At 42.6% G+C, this 21,256-nt stretch overlaps 1 protein-coding gene across 4 annotated transcripts in view; it reads left to right on the forward strand.

Moving 5' to 3' along the window:
* LOC122550377 (disintegrin and metalloproteinase domain-containing protein 12-like) overlaps positions 1–21,256 on the forward strand; it is a 483,861-nt gene that overhangs the window by 34,319 nt on the left and 428,286 nt on the right. For 3 of the 4 annotated variants that reach the window (XM_087992303.1, XM_087992306.1, XM_087992307.1), the window contains exon 2: positions 12,302–12,420. In XM_087992303.1, coding sequence (XP_087848429.1) covers positions 12,302–12,420 — 119 coding nt within the window. The remainder of the gene's footprint in view (positions 1–12,301; positions 12,421–21,256) is intronic. The other variant, XM_087992304.1, reaches the window with a different exon arrangement.

Raw genomic sequence — 21,256 nt, forward strand, 5'->3', positions numbered from 1 at the left:
ACATAAACACTGGGCTGGGGGGAGTTATAAAATTACTGTGGGATATAAACCGTGGGCTGGGGGAGTGTTATAAAATTACTGTGGTATATAAACAGTGGGCTGGGGGGAGTGTTATAAAATTTCTGTGGTATATAAACAGTGGGCTGGGGGGAGTGTTATAAAATTTCTGTGGTATATAAACAGTGGGCTGGGGGGAGTGTTATAATATTACTGTGGGATATAAACAGTGGGCTGGGGGAGTGGAATAAAATTACTGTGGGATATAAACACTGTTCTGGGGAGTGTTATAAACTTACTGTGGTACGTAATCACTGGGCTGGGGAGTGTTATAAAATTACTGTCGTATATAAACACTGTTCTGGGGAGTGTGATAAAATGACTGTGGTATATAAATACTGGGCTGCGGAGTGTCATAAAATTACTGTGGTATATAAACACTGGGCTGGGGAGTGTCATAAAATTACTGTGGTATATAAACACTGGACTGGGGAGTGTTATAAAATTACTGTGGTATGTATACACTGGGCTGGGGGGTGTTATAAAATTACTGTGGTGTATATACGCTGGTCTGGGGGGTTGTTATAAAATTACTGTGGTATATAAACACTGGGCTGGGGGAGGTATAAAATTACTGTGGTATATATATGCTGGTCTGTGGGGTTGTTATAATATTACTGTGGTATGTAAACACTGGGCTGGGGGGTGTTATAAAATTACTGTGGTATATAAACACTGTTCTGGGGAGTGTGATAAAATGACTGTGGTATATAAATACTGGGCTGGGGAGTGTCATAAAATTACTGTGGTATACAAACACTCGGCTGGGGGAGTGTTATAAAATTACTGTGGTATATAAACACTGGGCTGGGGAGTGTCATAAAATTACTGTGGTATACAAACACTCGGCTGGGGGAGTGTCATAAAATTACTGTGGTATATAAACACAGGTCTGGGGGTGTGCTATAAAATAACTGTGGGATATAAACCGTGGGCTGGTGGGAGTATGATAAAATTACTGTGGTATGTAAACACTGGTCTGGGGGGACTGTTATAAAATTACTGTGGTATGTAAACACTGGGCTTGGGGAGTGTTATAAAATTACAGTGGTATATAAACAGTGGGCTGGGGGAGTGTTATAAAATTACTGTGGTATACAAACACTGGTCTGGGGGGAGTGTTATAAAATAACTGTGGGATATAAACCGTGGGCTGGTGGGAGTATGATTAAATTACTGTGGTATATAAACACTGGGCTGGGGGGAGTGTTATAAAATTACTGTGGGATATAAACACTGTTCTGGGGAGTGTTATAAAATTACAGTGGGATATAAACAGTGGGCTGGGGGAGTGTTATAAAATTACTGTGGTATACAAACACTGGTCTGGGGGGAGTGTTATAAAATAACTGTGGGATATAAACCGTGGGCTGGTGGGAGTATGATTAAATTACTGTGGTATATAAATACTGGGCTGGGGGGTGTCATAAAATTACTGTGGTATGTAAACACTCGGCATTGGGGAGTGTTATAAAATTACTGTGGTATATATACACTGGGCTGGGGGGAGTGTTATAAAATAACTGTGGGATATAAACAGTGGGCTGGTGGGAGCATGATAAAATTACTGTGGTATATAAACACTGTGCTGGTGGGAGTTATAAAATTACTGTGGGGTATAAACAGTGGGCTGGGGGGTGTGTTATAAAATTACTGTGGTATATAAACACTGGGCTGGGGGAGTGTTATAAAATTACTGTGGAATATAAACACTGGGCTGGGGGAGTGTTATGAAATTACTGTGGTATATAAACACCTGGGCATTGGGGAGTGTTATACAATTACTGTGGTATATAAACACTGGTCTGGGGGTTGTTATAAAATTACTGTGGTATATAAACATTGGGCTGGGGGGAGTGTTATAAAATTACTGTGGAATATAATCACTGGGCTGGGGCGAGTGTTATAAAATTACTGTGGTATATAAACACTGGGCTGGGGGGAGTTATAAAATTACTATGGTTATATATACACTGGGCAGGGGAGTGTTATAAAATTACTGGGGGATATAAACACTGGGCTGGGGGGAGTGTTATAAAATTACTGTGGGATATAAACCGTGGGCTGGGGGAGTGTTATAAAATTACTGTGGGATATAAACAGTGGGCTGGGGGGAGTGTTATAAAATTACTGGTGGATATAAACAGTGGGCTGGGGGGAGTTATAAAATTACTGTGGGATATAAACCGTGGGCTGGGGGAGTGTTATAAAATTACTGTGGGATATAAACAGTGGGCTGGGGGGGTGTGTTATAAAATTACTGGGGGATATAAACAGTGGGCTGGGGGGAGTTATAAAATTACTGGGGGATATAAACAGTGGGCTGGGGGAGTGTTATACAGTTACTGTGGTACGTAATCACTGTTCTGGGGAGTGTTATAAAATTACTGTGGAATATAAAAACTGGGCTGGGGAGTGTGATAAAATTACTGTGGTATATAAACACTGGACTGGGGGGAGTGTTATAAAATTACAGTGGTATATAAACACTGGTCTGGGGGAGTTTTATAATATTACTGTGGTATATAAACACTGGGCTGGGGGGAGTTATAAAATTACTGTGGTATATAAACACTGGGCTGGGGAGTGTTATACAATTACTGTGATATATAAACACTGGGCTCGGGGAGTGTTATAAAATTAGTGTGGTATGTACACACTGGGCTGGGGGGAGAGTTATACAATTACTGTGGTATATAAACACTGGGCTGGGGGAGTGTTATAAAATTACTGTGGTATATATACACTGGTCTGGGGGGAGTGTTATTAAATTACGGTGGTATATAAACAGTGGGCTGGGGGAGTGTTATAAAATTACTGTGGTATATAAACACTATTCTGGGGGTGTGCTATAAAATTACTGTGGTATCTTAACACTGGTCTGGGGGGAGTGTTATAAAATTACTGTGGTATGTAAACACTGCGCTGGGGGGTGTTATAAAATTACTGTGATATTTAAACACTGGGCTGGGGGGAGTGTTATACAATTACTGTGGTATATAAACACTGGGCTGGGGGAGTTATAAAATTACTGTTGTATATATACACTGGTCTGGGGGTTGTTATAAAATTACTGTGGTATATAAACACTGGGCTGGGCGGAGTGTCGTAAAATTACTGTGGTAGATAAACACTGGGCTGGGGGAGTTATAAAATTACTGTTGTATATATACACTGGTCTGGGGGTTGTTATAAAATTACTGTGGTATTTAAACACTGGGCTGGGGGGAGTGTTATAAAATTACTGTGTTATGTAAACACTGGGCTGGGGGGTGTCATACAATTACTGTGGTACATAAACACTGGGCTGGGGGAGTGTTATAAAATTACTGTGGTATATAAACACTGGTCTGGGGGGTGCTGTGAAATTACTGTGGTATATAAACACTGGGCTGGGGGGAGTCATAAAATTACTGTGGTATATAAAAACTGGGCTATGGGGAGTGTTATACAATTACTGTGGTATATATACACTGGTCTGGGGGGTTGTTATAAAATTACTGTGGAGTATAATCTCTGGGCTGGGGGGAGTGTTATAAAATTACTGTGGTACGTAATCACTGGGCTGCGGTGTGCTATAAAATTACTGTGGTATATAAACACTCGGCTCGGGGAGTGTTATAAAATTACTGTGGTATATACACACTGGTCTGGGGGGTACTATAAAATTACTGTAGTATATAAATACTGGGCTGGGGGATTGTTATAAAATTACTGTGGTATGTAAACACTGGTCTGGGGGAACTGTTATAAAATTACTGTGGTATATAAACACTGGGCTGGGGGAGTGTTATAGAATTACTGTGGGATATAAACAGTGGGCTGGGGGGAGTGTTATACAATTACTTTGGTATATAAACACTGGGCTGGGGGAGTGTTATACAATTACTGTGGGATTTAAACAGTGGGCTGGGGCGAGTGTTATAAACTTACGGTGGTATATAAACAGTGGGCTGGGGGAGTGTTATAAAATTACTGTGGTATATAAACACTGGTCTGGGGGGAGTGTTATAAAATAACTGTGGGATATAAACAGTGGGCTAGTGGGAGTATGATAAAATTACTGTGGTATATAAACACTGGGCTGGGGGGAGTTATAAAATAACTGTGGGATATAAACAGTGGGCTAGTGGGAGTATGATAAAATTACTGTGGTATATAAACACTGGCCTGGGGGGAGTGTGATACAATTACTGTGGTATATAAACAGTGGGCTGGGGTATGTTATAAAATTACTGCAGTATATAAACACAGGGCTGGGAGAATGTTATAAAATTACTGTGGTATATAAACACTGTTCTGGGGAGTGTTATAAAATTACTGTGGTACGGAAACACTGGGCTGGGGAGTGTTATAAAATTATTGTGGTATATAAACACTGTTCTGGGGAGTGTTATAAAATTACTGTGGTTTATAAAAACTGGGTTTGGGGGAGTCATAAAATTACTGTGGTATATAAACACTGGGCTGGGAGAATGTTATAAAATTACTGTGGTATATAAACACTGTTCTGGGGAGTGTTATAAAATTACTGTGGTACATAAACACTGGGCTGGGGAGTGTTATAAAATTACTGTGGTATATAAACACTGGTCTGGGGAGTGTTATAAAATTACTGTGGTTTATAAAAACTGGGTTTGGGGGAGTCATAAAATTACTGTGGTATATAAACACTGGGCTGGGGGAAGTTATAAAATTACTGCGGTATTAAAAACTGGGCTGGGGGGAGTTATAAAATTACTATGGTACATAAACACTGGGCTGGGGGGAGTTATAAAATTACTGTGGTATATAAAACCTGGGCTGGGGGGAGTTATAAAATTACTATGGTACATAAACACTGGGCTGGGGGGAATGTTATAAACTTACTGTGGTATATAAACACTGCCTGGGGGGAGTTATAAAATTATTGTGGTGTATAAAAACTGGCCTGGGGGGAGTGTGATACAATTACTGTGGTATATAAACACTGGGCTGGGGAGTGTGATAAAATTACTGTGGTATATAAACACTGGGCTGGGGGGAGTTATGAAATTACTGTGGTATATAAAAACTGGGCTGGGGGGAGTGTGATACGATTACTGTGGTATATAAACATTGGGCTGGGGAGTGTGATAAAATTACTGTGGTATATAAACACTGGACTGGGGGGAGTGTTACAAAATTACTGTGGTATATAAACACTGGTCTGGGGGAGTGTTATAATATTACTGTGGTATATAAACACTGGGCTGGGGGAGTTATAAAATTACTGTGGTATATAAACACTGGGCTGGGGAGTGTTATACAATTACTGTGGTATGTAAACACTGGACTGGGGGGAGTGTTATACAATTGCTGTGATATATAAACACTGGGCTGGGGGAGTGTTATAAAATTACTGTGGTATGTAAACACTGGACTGGGGGGAGTATTATAAAATTACTGTGGGATATAAACAATGGGCTGAGGGGGTGTTGTTAAATTACTGTGGTATGTAAACACTGGTCTGGAGATGTGTTTATAAAATTACTGTGGTATATAAACACTGGGCAGGGGGAGTGTGATAAAATTACTGTGGTATATAAACACTGGGCTGGGGGAGTGTTATAAAATTACTGTGGTATATAAACTCTGTTCTGGGGGGGTGCTATAAAATTACTGTGGTATATAAACACTGGTCTGGGGGGAGTGTTATAAAATTACTGTGCTATATAAACACTCGGCTGGGGGCAGTGTTATAATATTACTGTGGTATATAAACACTGGGCTGGGGGGAGTGTTATAAAATTACTGTGGTATTTAAACACTGGTCTGGGGGGGAGTGTTATAAAATTACTGTACTATATAAACACTGGGCTGGGGGGAGTGTTATAAAATTACTGTGGTATATAAACACTGGTCTGGGGGAGTGTTATAAAATTACTGTGGTATATAAACACTGGTCTGGGGGGGGAGTGTTATAAAATTACTGTGCTATATAAACACTGGGCTGGGGGCAGTGTTATAATATTACTGTGGTATGTAAACACTGGGCTGGGGGGTGTTATAAAATTACTGTGGTATATAAACACTGGGCTGGGGGGAGTGTTATACAATTTCTGTAGTATATAAACACTGGGCTGGGGGAGTAATAAAATTACTGTTGTATATATACACTGGTCTGGGGGTTGTTATAAAATTACTGTGGTATATAAACACTGGGCTGGGGGGAGTGTTATAAAATTACTGTGGTATATAAACGCTGGTCTGGGGGGAGTGTTTTAAAATAACTGTGGGATATAAACAGTGGGCTAGTGGGAGTATGATAAAATTACTGTGGTATATAAACACTGGGCTGGGGGGAGTTATAAAATTACTGTGGGATATAAACAGTGGGCTGGGGGGTGTGTTATAAAATTACTGTGGTCTATAAACAGTGGGCTGGGGGAGTGTTATAAAATTACTGTGGAATATAAACAGTGGGCTGAGGGAGTGTTATAAAATTACTGTGGTATAAACACAGTGGGCCTGGGGAGTGTTATAAAATTACTGTGGTATATAAACAGTGGGCTGAGGGAGTGTTATAAAATTACTGTGGGATATAAACAGTGGGCTGGGGGAATGTTATAAAATTACTGTGGTATATAAACAGTGGGCTGGGGGAGTGTGATAAAATTACTGTGGTATATAAATACTGGGCTGGGGAGTGTCATAAAATTACTGTGGTATGTAAACACTGGGCTGGGGAGTGTCATAAAATTACTGTGGTATACAAACACTGGGCTGGGGGGAGTTATAAAATTACTGTGGTATATAAAAACTGGGCTGGAGGGAGTGTGATACAATTACTGTGGTATATAAACACTGGGCTGGGGGGAGTGTGATAAAATTACTGTGGTATATAAACACTGGGCTGGGGGGAGTGTGATAAAATTACTGTGGTATGTAAACACTGGACTGGGGGGAGTGTTATAAAATTACTGTGGTATATAAACAATGGTCTGGGGGAGTGTTATAATATTACTGTGGTATATAAACACTGGGCTGGGGGAGTTATAAAATTCCTGTGGTATATAAACACTGGGCTGGGGAGTGTTATACAATTACTGTGGTATGTAAACACTGGACTGGGGGGAGTGTTATACAATTACTGTGATGTATAAACACTGGGCTGGGGGAGTGTTATAAAATTAGTGTGGTATGTAAACACTGGGCTGGGGGGAGTATTATAAAATTACTGTGGGATATAACACTGGGCTGAGGGGGTGTTGTTAAATTACTGTGGTATATAAACACTGGTCTGGAGAGGTGTTTATAAAATTACTGTGGGATATAAACACTGGGCTGATGGGGTGTTGTTAAATTACTGTGGTATATAAACACTGTTCTGGGGGTGTGCTATAATATTACTGTGGTATATAAACACTGGGCTGGGGGAGTGTTATATAATTACTGTGGTATATAAACACTGGTCTGGGGGGGTGCTATAAAATTACTGTGGCATATAAACACTGGTCTGGGGGGTTTGTTATAAAATTACTGTGCTATATAAACATTGGGCTGGGGGCAGTGTTATAATATTACTGTGGTATATAAACACTGGTCTGGGGGGAGTGTTATACAATTTCTGTGGTATATAAACACTGGGCTGGGGGAGTTATAAAATTACTGTTGTATATATACACTGGTCTGGGGGTTGTTATAAAATTACTGTGGTATATAAACACTGGGTTGGGGGGAGTGTTATAAAATTACTGTGGTATATAAACACTGGGCTGGGGGAGTTATAAAATTACTGTTGTATATATACACTGGTCTGGGGGAGTGTTATAATATTACTGTGGTATATAAACACTGGGCTGGGGGAGTTATAGAATTACTGTGGTATATAAACACTGGGCTGGGGAGTGTTATACAATTACTGTGGTATGTAAACACTGGACTGGGGGGAGAGTTATACAATTACTGTGGTATGTAAACACTGGACTGGGGGGAGTGTTATACAATTACTGTGATATATAAACACTGGGCTGGGGGAGTGTTATACAATTACTGTGATATATAAACACTGGGCTGGGGGAGTGTTATAAAATTACTGTGGTATGTAAACACTGGACTGGGGGGAGTATTATAAAATTACTGTGGGATATAAACAATGGGCTGAGGGGGTGTTGTTAAATTACTGTGGTATGTAAACACTGGTCTGGAGATGTGTTTATAAAATTACTGTGGGATATAAACACTGGGCAGGGGGAGTGTTATAAAATTACTGTGGTATATAATCACTGGGCTGGGGGAGTGTTATAAAATTACTGTGGTATATAAACACTGTTCTGGGGGGGTGCTATAAAATTACTGTGGTATATAAACACTGGTCTGGGGGGGGAGTGTTATAAAATTACTGTGGTATATAAACACTGTTCTGGGGGGGTGCTATAAAATTACTGTGGTATATAAATACTGGTCTGGGGGGGGGAGTGTTATAAAATTACTGTGCTATATAAACACTGGGCTGGAGGCAGTGTTATAATATTACTGTAGTATGTAAACACTGGGCTGGGGGGTGTTATAAAATTACTGTGGTATATAAACACTGGGCTGGGGGGAGTGTTATACAATTTCTGTAGTATATAAACACTGGGCTGGGGGAGTAATAAAATTACTGTTGTATATATACACTGGTCTGGGGGTTGTTATAAAATTACTGTGGTATATAAACACTGGGCTGGGGGGAGTGTGATAAAATTACTGTGGTATATAAACACTGGTCTGGGGGGAGTGTAATAAAATAACTGTGGGATATAAACAGTGGGCTAGTGGGAGTATGATAAAATTACTGTGGTATATAAACACTGGGCTGGGGGGAGTTATAAAATTACTGTGGAATATAAACAGTGGGCTGGGGGAGTGTTATAAAATTACTGTGGTATAAACACAGTGGGCTGGGGGAGTGTTATAAAATTACTGTGGTATATAAACAGTGGGCTGGGGGAGTGTTATAAAAATACAGTGGGATATAAACAGTGGGCTGGGGGAGTGTTATAAAATTACTGTGGAATATAAACAGTGGGCTGAGGGAGTGTTATAAAATTACTGTGGTATAAACACAGTGGGCTGGGGGAGTGTTATAAAATTACTGTGGTATATACACAGTGGGCTGGGGGAGTGTTATAAAATTACTGTGGTATATAAACAGTGGGCTGAGGGAGTGTTATAAAATTACTGTGGTATATAAACACTGGGCTGGGGAGTGTCATAAAATTACTGTGGTATACAAACACTGGGCTGGGGGAGTGTTATAAAATTACTGTGGTATAAACACAGTGGGCTGGGGGAGTGTTATAAAATTACTGTGGTATATAAACAGTGGGCTGGGGGAGTGTTATAAAATTACTGTGGGATATAAACAGTGGGCTGGGGGAATGTTATAAAATTACTGTGGTATATAAACAGTGGGCTGGGGCAGTGTGATAAAATTACTGTGGTATATAAATACTGGGCTGGGGAGTGTCATAAAATTACTGTGGTATGTAAACACTGGGCTGGGGAGTGTCATAAAATTACTGTGGTATATAAATACTGGGCTGGGGAGAGTTATAAAATTACTGTGGTATCTTAACACTGGGCTGTGGGGAGTTATAAAATTACTGTGGTTTATAAACTCTCGGCTGGGGGAGTTATAAAATTACTGTGGGATATAAACACTGGGCTGGGGAGTGTTATAAAATTACTGTGGTATATAAACAATGGTCTGGAGGAGTGTTATAATATTACTGTGGTATATAAACACTGGGCTGGGGGAGTTATAAAATTACTGTGGTATATAAACACTGGGCTGGGGGAGTTATAAAATTCCTGTGGTATATAAACACTGGGCTGGGGAGTGTTATACAATTACTGTGGTGTGTAAACACTGGACTGGGGGGAGTGTTATACAATTACTGTGATATATAAACACTGGGCTGGGGGAGTGTTATAAAATTACTGTGGTATGTAAACACTGGACTGGGGGGAGTATTATAAAATTACTGTGGGATATAACACTGGGCTGAGGGGGTGTTGTTAAATTACTGTGGTATATAAACACTGGTCTGGAGAGGTGTTTATAAAATTACTGTGGGATATAAACACTGGGCTGATGGGGTGTTGTTAAATTACTGTGGTATATAAACACTGTTCTGGGGGGGTGCTATAATATTACTGTGGTATATAAACACTGGGCTGGGGGAGTGTTATATAATTACTGTGGTATATAAACACTGTTCTGGGGGGGTGCTATAAAATTACTGTGGCATATAAACACTGGTCTGGGGGGTTTGTTATAAAATTACTGTGCTATATAAACATTGGGCTGGGGGCAGTGTTATAATATTACTGTGGTATATAAACACTGGTCTGGGGGGAGTGTTATAATATTACTGTGGTATGTAAACACTGGGCTGGGGGGAGTGTTATACAATTTCTGTGGTATATAAACACTGGGCTGGGGGAGTTATAAAATTACTGTTGTATATAAACACTGGTCTGGGGATTGTTATAAAATTACTGTGGTATATAAACACTGGGTTGGGGGGAGTGTTATAAAATTACTGTGGTATATAAACACTGGGCTGGGGGAGTTATAAAATTACTGTTGTATATATACACTGGTCTGGGGGTTGTAATAAAATTACTGTGGTATATAAACACTGGGCTGGGGGGAGTGTTATTAAATTACTGTGGTATTTAAACACTGGGCTGGGGGGAGTGTTATAAAATTACTGTGGTATATGAGCACTGGTCTGGGCAGTGTTATAAAATTACTGTGGGATATAAACACTGGGCTGAGGGGGTGTTGTTGAATTACTGTGGTATATAAACACTGGTCTGGAGAGGTGTTTATAAAATTACTGTGGGATATAAACACTGGGCTGAGGGGGTGTTGTTAAATTACTGTGGTATATAAACACTGGTCTGGAGAGGTGTTTATAAAATTACTGTGGTATGTAAACACTGGGCTGGGGAATGTTATAAAATTACTGTGTTATGTAAACACTGGTCTGGGGAGTGTTATACAATTATTGTGGTATATAAACACTGGTCTGGAAAGGTGTTTATAAAATTACTGTGGTATATAAACACTGGGCTGAGGGGTGTTGTTAAATTACTGTGCTTTATAAACACTGGGCTGGAGAGGTGTTTATAAAATTACTGTGGGATATAATCACTGGGCTGAGGGGGTATTGTTAAATTACTGTGGTATATAAACACTGGTCTGGGGGGAGTGTTATAAAATTACTGTAGTATATAAACACTGGTCTGGGGAGTGTTATAAAATTACTGTGGTATATAAACACTGGTCTGCGGGAGTGTTATAAAATTACTGTGGTATATAAACACTGGTCTGGGGGGAGTGTTATAAAATTACTGTGGGATATAAACACTGGGCTGAGGGGGTGTTGTTAAATTACTGTGGTATATTAACACTGGTCTGGAGAGGTGTTTATAAAATTACTGTGGGATATAAACACTGGGCAGGGGGAGTGTTATAAAATTACTGTGGTATATAAACACTGGTCTGGGGGGAGTGTTATAAAATTACTGTTGGATATAAACACTGGGCTGAGTGGGTGTTGTTAAATTACTGTGGTATATTAACACTGGTCTGGAGAGGTGTTTATAAAATTACTGTGGTATATAAACACTGGGCAGGGGGAGTGTTATAAAATTACTGTGGGATATAAACACTGGGCTGAGGGGGTGTTGTTAAATTACTGTGGTATATAAACACAGGGCTGGGGGAGTGTTATAAAATTACTGTGGTATATAAACACTGGGCTGAGGGGGTGTTGTTAAATTACTGTGGTATATATACACTGGGCTGGGGGGAGTGTTATAAAATTACTGTGGTATATAAACACAGGGCTGGGGGAGTGTTATAAAATTACTGTGGTATATAAACACAGGGCTGGGGGAGTGTTATAAAATTACTGTGGTATATAAACACAGGGCTGGGGGAGTGTTATAAAATTACTGTGGTATATAAACACTGGGCTGGGGGAGTTGTTTTAATTCATTGCCAGGTGTGTGAGCAGGACAGGCTGATCGAGTATGAGACGGAAAGGGAATGAAGGCAGCTTGTTGTGAGTTGTGTGATCAGCCGATTGTAGGCCCAGTTACTGTCGCCATCTTATACGTTTGTGCTGTAAAAGCTGCAGATGAATGAAGTTGTGGTAAATCACACCAAACCTGTGCATTGACTGCTGTTGACGTGTCATTCATTCTGCCCCTGTGTTTCAAACAGGTTTTCGATTTCATCAGGAAAAGTTACTTGAAGAACTGAAGGATTATAAGTTTGTATTCCCCCAGCTGCTTTCAGGAAGAGGGAAGCGGAGTGTATCCATACTGCCTCAGGTAATGACTGTGAGTCAGATCTCCAGGATGATTGCTTCAACTCACTCGAACTCACCGCTGCTGCTGTGACATTGACACCCATACAACAAATCCTCTGTTACTGATTGGTCATGTAGCTCTGAGAGAGAAAGAGAGAGAGAGGCAGAGTGGTGGGTTGAAGGGTTTCGGCTGGGGGAGGTGAAAGACAGGGCTTGATGCGTGGTGGCAGAAGATAAGTAAAGAGTTTTGCAAGGGTAGAGAGAGAGGGTGCAGAGGTGAGAGAGAGAGAGAGAGAGAGGGTGGGTGAGAGAGGTGTAAGGGGTGAGAAGTGAGAGAGAGAGAGACAAGAGTGGATGGGACAGAGAAAGAGAATTGAAAGGCGTGGTGCTGGAAAAGCACGGCAGGTCCTGATGAAAGATCTCTGCCTGGAATCTCCTACTCCTTGGATGCTGCCTGACCTGTTTTGACTCTTCCAGCATGACATTTTTGAACTGTGTGACCCTCCAGCATCTGCAGTCCTCACTTCCTCCTCGCAGGAGAGAGAGAGAGAGAGAGAGATGTTGGGGTGGAGGGACAGAGAGAAATGGGGAAAGGGGGCAGAGGTGGGGAACAGGGAGAGCATGCTTGGGGAAGATGGAGAGCTGTGAAGGGGTGTGGGGAGGGAGAGAGAGAGAGAGAGAAAGTGTGGGGAGGTGGGTAAGAGACAGGTGGAAGTGTGAGAATTGGAGAGGTGATTGGTGTTGGAGGGCAAAGAGAGGTTTTGGTGTGGGGGAGAGAGGGAAGTGTGGGGAGAGAGAGAGGATTGCGGGGAGAGATGGAGTGTGGTATTGAGTGCGGAGGGGACAGGGTGGGGAAGGTTGAGGAAGAGATGGGAAGGGGAGGGGAATGGCAAAAAAGGGGGAGATTTGGGGGGACAGAGGGGGTAAGGATGACTGGGGGAGTGTGAACAGAGTGGATGAGGGTGAGAGGGGGTGGGGTGAAGAGAAGGGATGAAGGTGAGTGGGGGAGGAGGGATGGGGGTACAGAAGGGATGAGGGTGACTGAGGAGGGGAGAGTAGATGGGATAAGGTGGGGGGAACAGAGGGGATGAGAGTGAATGGGGAGGAAGGAACAGCGGGGATGAGAGTGAGTGGGGCGGGGGAACATAGGGGATGAGGGTGAGTGGGATGGGGAAACAGAGGGGATGACGGTGAATGGGGCAGAAGGAACAGAGAGGATGCATGTGAGAAACGAAGCTCACTGTTCAATAACTTCAGTCTGAGTCAAATTCCGAAGCAGGTATTTATTGAAACATTCTTGCAAGAAAGGGTGTCAAATAAGTAGACACCCTGATCAGAAGGTTACATTACAATTTATACAGGTAAAAACAATGACTGCAGATGCTGGAAACCAGATTCTGGATCAGTGGTGCTGGAAGAGCACAGCAGTTCAGGCAGCATCCAACGAGCAGTGAAATCAACGTTTCGGGCAAAAGCCCTTCATCAGGAATATAGTTCAGTTGAGTCTCTCGGTACTCCCCTTTTACCCCGTTGGCTGTTTTTGTTGTTGTGCGTAGCCTATCACAAGCTCTAGCTTCACACCACCTCTGTTTACATCTCCAACTACTCTAAACCTGTCGCCCCCTCACTCATATTTATTTTATGCCTTATTTGGTTATCTTGTTCATACTAACTCCCTTTGTGTGTGACAATTGCAACTGACATGTCAATGCATCTGTTTCTACCAGTCGACCACCCCCCTTTTTGGTTAGTTATTTCTTGGTATACACCCCCCGATTCCGCCTTGCGATTTCTGCAGAAGCAAGATACAGCTACTTGTAGATGTTTGTGCAAGCATATCTAGCTTAACATACACCCCCCTCACGATTCAGCCTTGTGATTTCTGCAGAAACAACAACATTTGCAAGCGCCTCTCACAATGCGGGTGACTGGGAGGAGGGGGACAGAGGGGATGAAGGTGAGTGGGGGAGGGGGATCAGAGGGGATGAGGGTGAGTTGGGGGGGGGACAGAGGGGCTGAGGGTGACTGAGGGGAGGGAGAAACAGTGTGGGGTGAGGGTGATTGGACGTCCCACCTGCTTGTTCTGTCCCTGATAGAGGAAGCGAAACGGTTAACTGTCACTGACAAAGATTGATTGAAAACAAGAGCTGTCCTGATTGAGCTGTTGATGACCGTGTGGATAATGTCACCGATTCCAAATCAAACAGTGAAGGGATGAGAGTGTCTCACCTGGCATGGTGGCTCAGTGGTTAGCACTATTGCCTCATACTGCCAGAGTCCTGAGTTCGATTCTAGCCTCCGGTGACTGACTATGTGAAGTTTGTATGTTGTCCCCATGTCTATTTGGGTTTCCTCCTGTAGTCCAAAGATGTGCAGTTTAGGTAAATTGGCTATGCTAACTTATTCATAGTATTCAGTGATGTCTAGGTTAGGTGCATTAGTCAGGGGGAAATGTAGGGAAATGGATCTGGGTAGGTTCCTGTTTGGAGGGTTGCTGTGGACTTGTTGGGCTGAAGGGCCTGTTCCTACACTGTCGGGATCCTTTCAGGGGTGTCACAAAAAAATATTGAAGGCAGTACTTGAAACATTTCAACCATCATTGAAATACTATCCACAAGTTTGTTGATCAGGTAATAAGTTAATTCTTCAAATAGGGATTGGAATCAAGCCAGAACATGTTGAGAAACAGAAATAAGCAGAGAATTAAAATTACCCAGATCAAATTACACACTGCAAAGTACTGGCTGCAGTTGCCGGTTACTCAAAGTATTAATTTAGGAGTTAGGTGGGACTTTGACATGATCCAAGATTCAGTGATGTTTGTATTTGACGTGGAGCTGCAGTGAGAGTTTGGAGACTGAATGTAATCTGTTGCAGGAACACTGTTAGTGTGAGCTGAGTTAAATGGCCAGATGAAACCTGTAAGATACAGAATGTGGAGGTGCTGGTGTTAGACTGAGGTGGACAAAGTAAAAAAAATCACATGACTGTAGGTCAAATAAAGTTATTTGAAATTGTAACCTTTCAGAGCAACGCTTCTTCATCAGGTGAAGTGTGAGATGGCATACCAATACAGAGTTTATAAGCAGAGGCATCAAAAGATCATAGAATTGGTGTAAGATGGCTGATGGAGAACTCTGTCAGAAAGAAAATGCAAGTTTCAACTGATGAAGGAGCAAATTCAGAATCTGTTTCAAGTCACTGCTCCAAGATAATGAAGGGTTTTATCAGTGCCTGCCTAACTTTCCAAACGTCAGTCAGGCCGAGATACAAGGGTGACATTTCAGATCAGACACTGAATTGTTGGTGTGAGGCCTTCAGGGTCTGTCTCCGAGTTTTACATCAGGCAGGTCATCACCCCAACGATTTAAATGTGTGTGTGTGTGCGTGCGCATGCACTTGAGAGTGAGTGTATATGAGTGTGACCGACATGATGTGGAAGTGTTATTGTGTGATTATTGATCAAAATGGTAATTGTAGCAAGAAAACAGGACACTGCAAAAGGATGAGGAAGAAAGCACCCAGCTACATTCTCCATGCCAACATCTCCACCAATCAGAGTTCACTTACTGATGTCTCTCTCATGCAGTATGAATGGAGCTTTTCCTGGTGTTTTATTCTTAGTGTTTGTATCACTCCTTACTGGAAGAGTGTATTGGAAATCAAGCTCCACTACTCCCACAACCCTTGCAAAAATAATGATTTGAAAAGTTACAAAATTGCTCCCCAGTTTATCTGATTATCGCAACCACTCTGAAAGAACGCACAGCAATGTTTTTATAGTAGACCAGAATTATTATTTATTACAAGTAATTACACTTAAGCCACTGAACAATCAGCATCATGGAATGTGGGTGTTGCTTACTGGAGCAGCATTTATTACCCGTCCTAGTTGTCCTTGAGAAGTTGGTGATGAGCTGCCCTCATGAACTGCTGCAATCCTCCTGCTGTCAGTCAGTCAGTGTGGCATTTTACAAATTCCTGCTTTTGGAACAAGACCTGCCTGATATTAAACTCAGACAGACTGTTAGGGAGAGATATCAAAGAGCAGTCTCAAGTTCTGTGTTCAGAAGTACAATCGATCTTTATTTGAGCTCTTTACCACATTTGCGGGAGAGGCCAGAGACCACTCTGAATCTGGTCTTCATGAGGAGGTCAATTACCCTCTTAATTCCAGCTCAGAACGGAAAAGAGTCCTAGAGATGTACAGCACGGAAACAGACCCTTTGGTCCAACCTGTCCATGCTGACCAGATACCCAACCCAATCTAGTCCCACCTGCCAGCACCCGGCACCTCTGATTCCCCAGTGGGATACAGCATTTTTATACACTTCACATTACAATAATTACATGCAACATTGTCATTGTACCTTCCCCCTTCACCCATACATCCAATCCTGTGAAACACCTGATCACTGATAGACAGCGATATGGACAGCCCTATGATGTTTACCAGATATCGTATCATCGGGCCGTGGGATCTTAAAATGTATCCCACTAATTATACTCTCCTTCAGACAATTTCTAGACTTGCCTATCTCTAAGGGCTGCTCAAATTCTGTTATTCATTGTATTTATTATTATACCTGTCAAATTCTATTACTCATCTTCTATTTCCCACTGGAGTCTAGATTAGAGAGGTGCTGGAAAAGCACAGCAGGTCAGGCAGCATCTGAGGAGCAGGAAAATCGACGTTTCGGGCAAAAGCCCTTTGTCAGGAATGGAGGCAGAGTGCCTGCAGGGTGGAGAGATAAATTGGGGGGGGTGGGGCTTTATATTTCCCACTGTCCTAATCGTAGGAGATACAAAGGGTAAATGTATGGCGCAGGCAGAAACCCAGAGAATACTACCTTTGAGGTCTTTATTTTCAACTTCCTAACTCCCTAAATTCACTGTTCATGACCTCATCCTTTTCCTAGCTAGGTCATTGGTACCAATGTGTACCATGGTGTCTGGCTGCTCACCCTCCCCTTTAAGAATGCCATAGGCTTGACCTGAGGCATCCCTGACCCTGGCACCCAGGAGGCAACATATCACCCAGGAGCCAAAAGAGAAAATGCTGGAAAATCTCAGCAGGTCTGGCAGCATCAGTAAGGAGAGAAAAAAGCTGACATTTCAAGTCTAACTGACCCTTTGTCAAAGCTTTGACCTGCTCAAAAGCCTATTGTAAATCCAAATAGATCATGCCCACTAACTCTCCTTTGTCTAACTTATACAATCATGGAATTCTTGTAGTACATTTGAGCCACCATGTCTGTCCCAGCACCTAAAAGTGACCCAGCTAGTCCAGCTCCAGCCCAATTTCTGTCACCTTCTAACTTCATCCCTTTCAAATATATACATACAGTTCTGTTTTGAAACCTCCGATGGAATCCCCCTCCCCCACTCTCCCAGGCAGCACATTCCAAATCCTAACAACTCTGAGTAAAGATGTTTCTCCTCATTCTTAAAAATCAGAAAAGGCAAGGGTCCGAATACCAATCCTTTGGGATTACCACTTCCAACTCGTCTCCAATCAGAGAAATGCCCATCTACACCTACCCTCTACTTCCTTTTTTTAGGAGCCAGCTTTGAATCCATGCTGCCAAGGACCCATCAATGCTAACCAACCTGCCATGTGGCACCATATCAATGCTTTCTGAAAGTCCAAATGTACAATATCTACAGCACTCCCCTCGTCCACAGCCTGTGTTACCTTGTCAAAGAACTTAATTAAGTTTGTCAGACAAAACCTTCTTTTGACAAAATCATATTGACTGTCTGATATTAACTTATTTTTCTATGACTACATGTTTACCTTATCCCTACTATAGCCTCATCTGTTTTCCCGCTATTGATTGATTGTTGTCTTAATCCCACTCTTTCTGCCCATCTGCTGATCATAGAACAGAGAACATTACAGCGCAGTACAGGCCCTTTGGCCTTCGATGTTGCGCCGAACTGTGAAACCAATCTGAAGCCCATCTAACTTATACTATTCCATTCTAGTCCATATTCTTATCAAATGACTATTTTAATGCCCTTAAAGTTGGCGAGTCTACGACTGTTGCAGGCAGTGCATTCCATGTCCCTACTACTCCTTTCCATCCTTTCGATAGAATGTGTATCCTTGGATATTTAGTTGTCAGCCCTGATCCCCTTACAGCCATGACTCTGTGATACCCACAATGCCATACCTGCCAATTTAAATCTGTGCTACAAGCTTATTTACCTGTTTCATTGACTGCGTGCATTAAAGTATAACACCCTCAGTTCTGCATTGACTGCTTTTTTCATAGTTATCCCTAATCTGGGCCTGAAGTTAGATTCCTGACCTTATTGACTTTCTGTGCTCTTACTTGTTCTGGAAACTTTGATACTCTCTGCTGAGCCCTCATAGAGTCATAGAGATGTACAGCATAGAAACAGACCATTCGGTCCAACCTGTCCATGCTGACCAGATATCTCAACCCAATCTAGTTCATGTCCCCATCCAGATGCCTTTTAAATGTTGCAATTGTACCAGCCTCCACCACTTCCTCTGGCAGCTCATTCCATACACGTACCACCCTCTGTGTGAAAACATTGCCCCTTAAGTCTCTTTTATATCTTTTCCCCTCTTAACCTAAACCTGTGCCCTCTAGTTCTGTAGTCCCCCACCCCAGGGAAAAGATTTTGTCTATTTACCCTATCCATGATTTTATAAACCTCTATAAGGTCACCCCTCAGCCTCCGACGCTCCAGGGAAATAGCCCCAGCCTATTCAGCCTCTCCCTTTAGCTCAAATCCTCCAACCCTGGTGGGCGGCACGGTGGCACAGTGGTTAGCACTGCTGCCTCACAGCGCCAGAGACCCGGGTTCAATTCCTGCCTCAGGCGACTGTCTGTGTGGAGTTTGCACGTTCTCCCCGTGTCTGCGAGGGTTTCCTCCGGGTGCTCCGGTTTCCTCCCACAGTCCAAAGATGTGCAGGTCAGGTGAATTGGCCATGCTAAATTGCCCGTAGTGTTAGGTAAGGGGTAAATGTAGGGGTATGGGTGGGTTGCGCTTCGGCGGGTCGGTGTGGACTTGTTGGGCCGAAGGGCCTGTTTCCACACTGTAATGTAATGTAATCTAATCTAATCCTTGTAAATCTTTTCTAAACCCTTTCAAGTTTCACAACATCTTTCTGATAGGAAGGAGACCAGAATTGCACGCAATATTCCAACAGTGGCCTAACCAATGTCCTGTACAGCTGCAACATGACCTCCCAACTCCTGTACTCAATACACAGACCAATAAAGGAAAGCATACCAAACGCCGCCTTCACTATCTATCTACCTGCGACTCCACTTTCAAGGAGCTATGAACCTGCATTCCAAGGTCTCTTTGTTCAGCAACACTCCTTAGGACCTGGCCATTAAGCTCTCACACACTTTAAATTTTTCCACAAATGTTTGCAGTTGAACTCACTCTGCCCCTTCCTCCTCACGATGTAGTTTAAAATCCCTATCCACGGCCTTATTTATCTGATTTTACAGGACTCTGATTCAGGTGGTGCCTGTCCAAGTGAAACAGCTCTTTCCTTCCCCTGTTCTGGTATAAATGTCCCATGAATTCAAACCCATTTCCCCCACACTAATCACCATCCCCTACACTAATCACCATCCCAAACCATTACCACCAAGCCAGGGGATCAACCCTGGTTCAATGGAGAGTGCAGGAGGGCATGCCAGGAACAGCATCAGGCAGACCTAAAAATGAGGTGTCAACCTGGTGAAGCTATCAAACAGGTTTACTTGCGTGTCAAGCAGCATGAACAGCAAGTGATAGACAGAGCCAAGTGATCCGACAACCAATGAATCAATTTGAAGCTCTGCAGTGCTGCCACATCCAGTCGTGAATGGTGTGGGCAATTAAACAACTCACTCCATAAATATCCTCATCCTCAATGATGGAGGAGCCCAGCACAGATAAGGCTGACACATTCACAACAATCTTCAGTCAGAAGTACTGAGTGGATGATCCATCTCGGCCTCCTCCAGTGGTCCCCAGCAGCACAGGTACCAGTCTTCAGCCAATTCAATTCACTTCACGTAATATCCTAGAAACAGCTGGAGACACTGGATACTGCGAAGGAAATGGGCCCTGATAACATTCCGGTAATAGTACTGAGAATTTATGCTCCAGAACTTGCCGCTCCCCGAGCCAAGCTGTTTTAGTACAACTGGCATCTACCCAACAATGTGGAAAATTGCCCAGATATATCTTGTATAGGAAAAGCAGGACAAACCACACCAAACAATTCCCGTCCCATCAGTCTACTCTCTGTCATCAGTGAAGTGATGGAAGGGGTCATCAACAGAGCTATCAAGCAGCACCTGCTCAGTGATGCCCAGTTTGGGTTCCACCGGGGCTACTCACCCCCTGATCTCATTCCAGCCTTGGTTCAAATATGGTCAAAGGAGCTGAATTCTAGACGGGAGGGAAGAGTGATAGCCCTTGACATCAAGGCTGCATTTGACTGAGTATTGGCATCAAGTAGCCCGCGCAAAACTGGAATCAATGGGTATCAGGAGGCAAACTCTCTGGTGGTTTGAATCAAATCTGATACATAGGAAGATGGTTGTAGTTGTGGTGGGTCAGTCATCTCAGCTCCAGGACATCTCTGCAGGAGTTCCTCAGGATAGTATCCTAGGCCCAACCATCTTCAGCTTCTTCATCAATGACCTTCCCTCTGTCATAAGGTCAGAAGTGGGGATGTTCACTGATGATTGCACGGTGTTCAGCACCATTCATGACTCCTCATTTACTGAAGCAGACCATGGCCAAATGCAACAAGATCTGGACGATATCTAGAGTTAGGTTGAAAAGTGGCAAGTAACATTTGCACCACAAATGCCAGGCTATGA

This window comes from Chiloscyllium plagiosum, unplaced genomic scaffold, assembly GCF_037043375.1.
Source record: "Chiloscyllium plagiosum isolate Xiang-an unplaced genomic scaffold, Cpla_swu_hap1 HiC_scaffold_1, whole genome shotgun sequence".
Classification (NCBI taxonomy): Eukaryota; Metazoa; Chordata; class Chondrichthyes; order Orectolobiformes; family Hemiscylliidae; genus Chiloscyllium; species Chiloscyllium plagiosum.